Source organism: Austrofundulus limnaeus, unplaced genomic scaffold, assembly GCF_001266775.1.
Source record: "Austrofundulus limnaeus strain Quisiro unplaced genomic scaffold, Austrofundulus_limnaeus-1.0 Scaffold1256, whole genome shotgun sequence".
Taxonomy (NCBI): domain Eukaryota; kingdom Metazoa; phylum Chordata; class Actinopteri; order Cyprinodontiformes; family Rivulidae; genus Austrofundulus; species Austrofundulus limnaeus.
In genome coordinates, this window is record NW_013953658.1 from 12,278 (window position 1) to 13,339 (window position 1,062).

At 44.8% G+C, this 1,062-nt stretch overlaps 1 protein-coding gene across 1 annotated transcript in view; it reads right to left on the minus strand.

Annotated features, from left to right (window-relative positions):
- LOC106534727 (tetratricopeptide repeat protein 7A) overlaps positions 1-1,062 on the minus strand; it is a gene marked incomplete at both ends in the record, with an annotated part of 30,461 nt that overhangs the window by 11,851 nt on the left and 17,548 nt on the right. Inside the window, 2 exon segments of the mRNA XM_014031459.1 lie at positions 402-526; positions 752-882. Of these exon segments, the coding sequence (XP_013886913.1) occupies positions 402-526; positions 752-882 (256 nt within the window).

Sequence of the window (1,062 nt, forward strand, 5' to 3'; positions counted from 1 at the left end):
CAGTCTGTCTCCTAATGTCCATAATCTGTCTCCTAATGTCCATAATCTGTCTCCTAATGTCCTCAGTCTGTCTCCTAATGTCCATAATCTGTCTCCTAATGTCCATAATCTGTCTCCTAATGTCCTCAGTCTGTCTCCTAATGTCCATAATCTGTCTCCTAATGTCCATAATCTGTCTCCTAATGTCCTCAGTCTGTCTCCTAATGTCCATAATCTGTCTCCTAATGTCCATAATCTGTCTCCTAATGTCCTCAGTCTGTCTCCTAATGTCCTCAGTCTGACTCCTAATGTCCATATCCTGTCTCCTAATGTCCTCAGTCTGTCTCCTAATGTCCTCAGTCTATCTCGTAATGTCCATAATCTGTCTCCTGAAGTCCTCAGTCTGTCTCTTCTGTCCTCACCCTCTCTGCAGGAGACAGAGGTAGGCACTCTGCAGCGCCGCCTGCAGGAAGTATCCGAGGTCCACGTCGACAGCTGAGACTCCAGAACTGGTTTTGAAAGTTTTGCTGTGAGGAGTCGAGACCATCTGGGACACAAGTCAAATAAAAACAATCAATCAAAACTTTAAATCTTTTCACTGCAGTGAAATATAAATCAATCATCTGATTTATTCTGTTGTTTGAAAACATTTATTCAGATCAGGTCTCTCCTGTCCGACAGCTGGACTTTACCTGAACCCATTTAAACACACGTGCACATCACGTGCACATCACGTGCACATCACGTGCACTCTGTCTGTCAGAGGACACACCTTGTCGAGCTCCTGCAGGTAGGACAGAGCTGCGTCACAGGCTCTGAGGAAACAGGACAGACTCTCCTCCTCCCGCTCCGACAGACGGACACGAGACACAGAGGACACCGTCTGATGGTCCAGAGACAGACCTGACCAACAAACAACAAACAAACAACAACAAACAAACAACAACAAATAAAGTCCAGTGTTTTTGTGGAGGACAGCAGCTCCAAATTATTTAATAAAACCAGAATCAGAAACACGACATCATTTCCTGTCAGGAAACAAAGACCTAATGATGAGGAGACAAACCCAATTATCCAGAACCA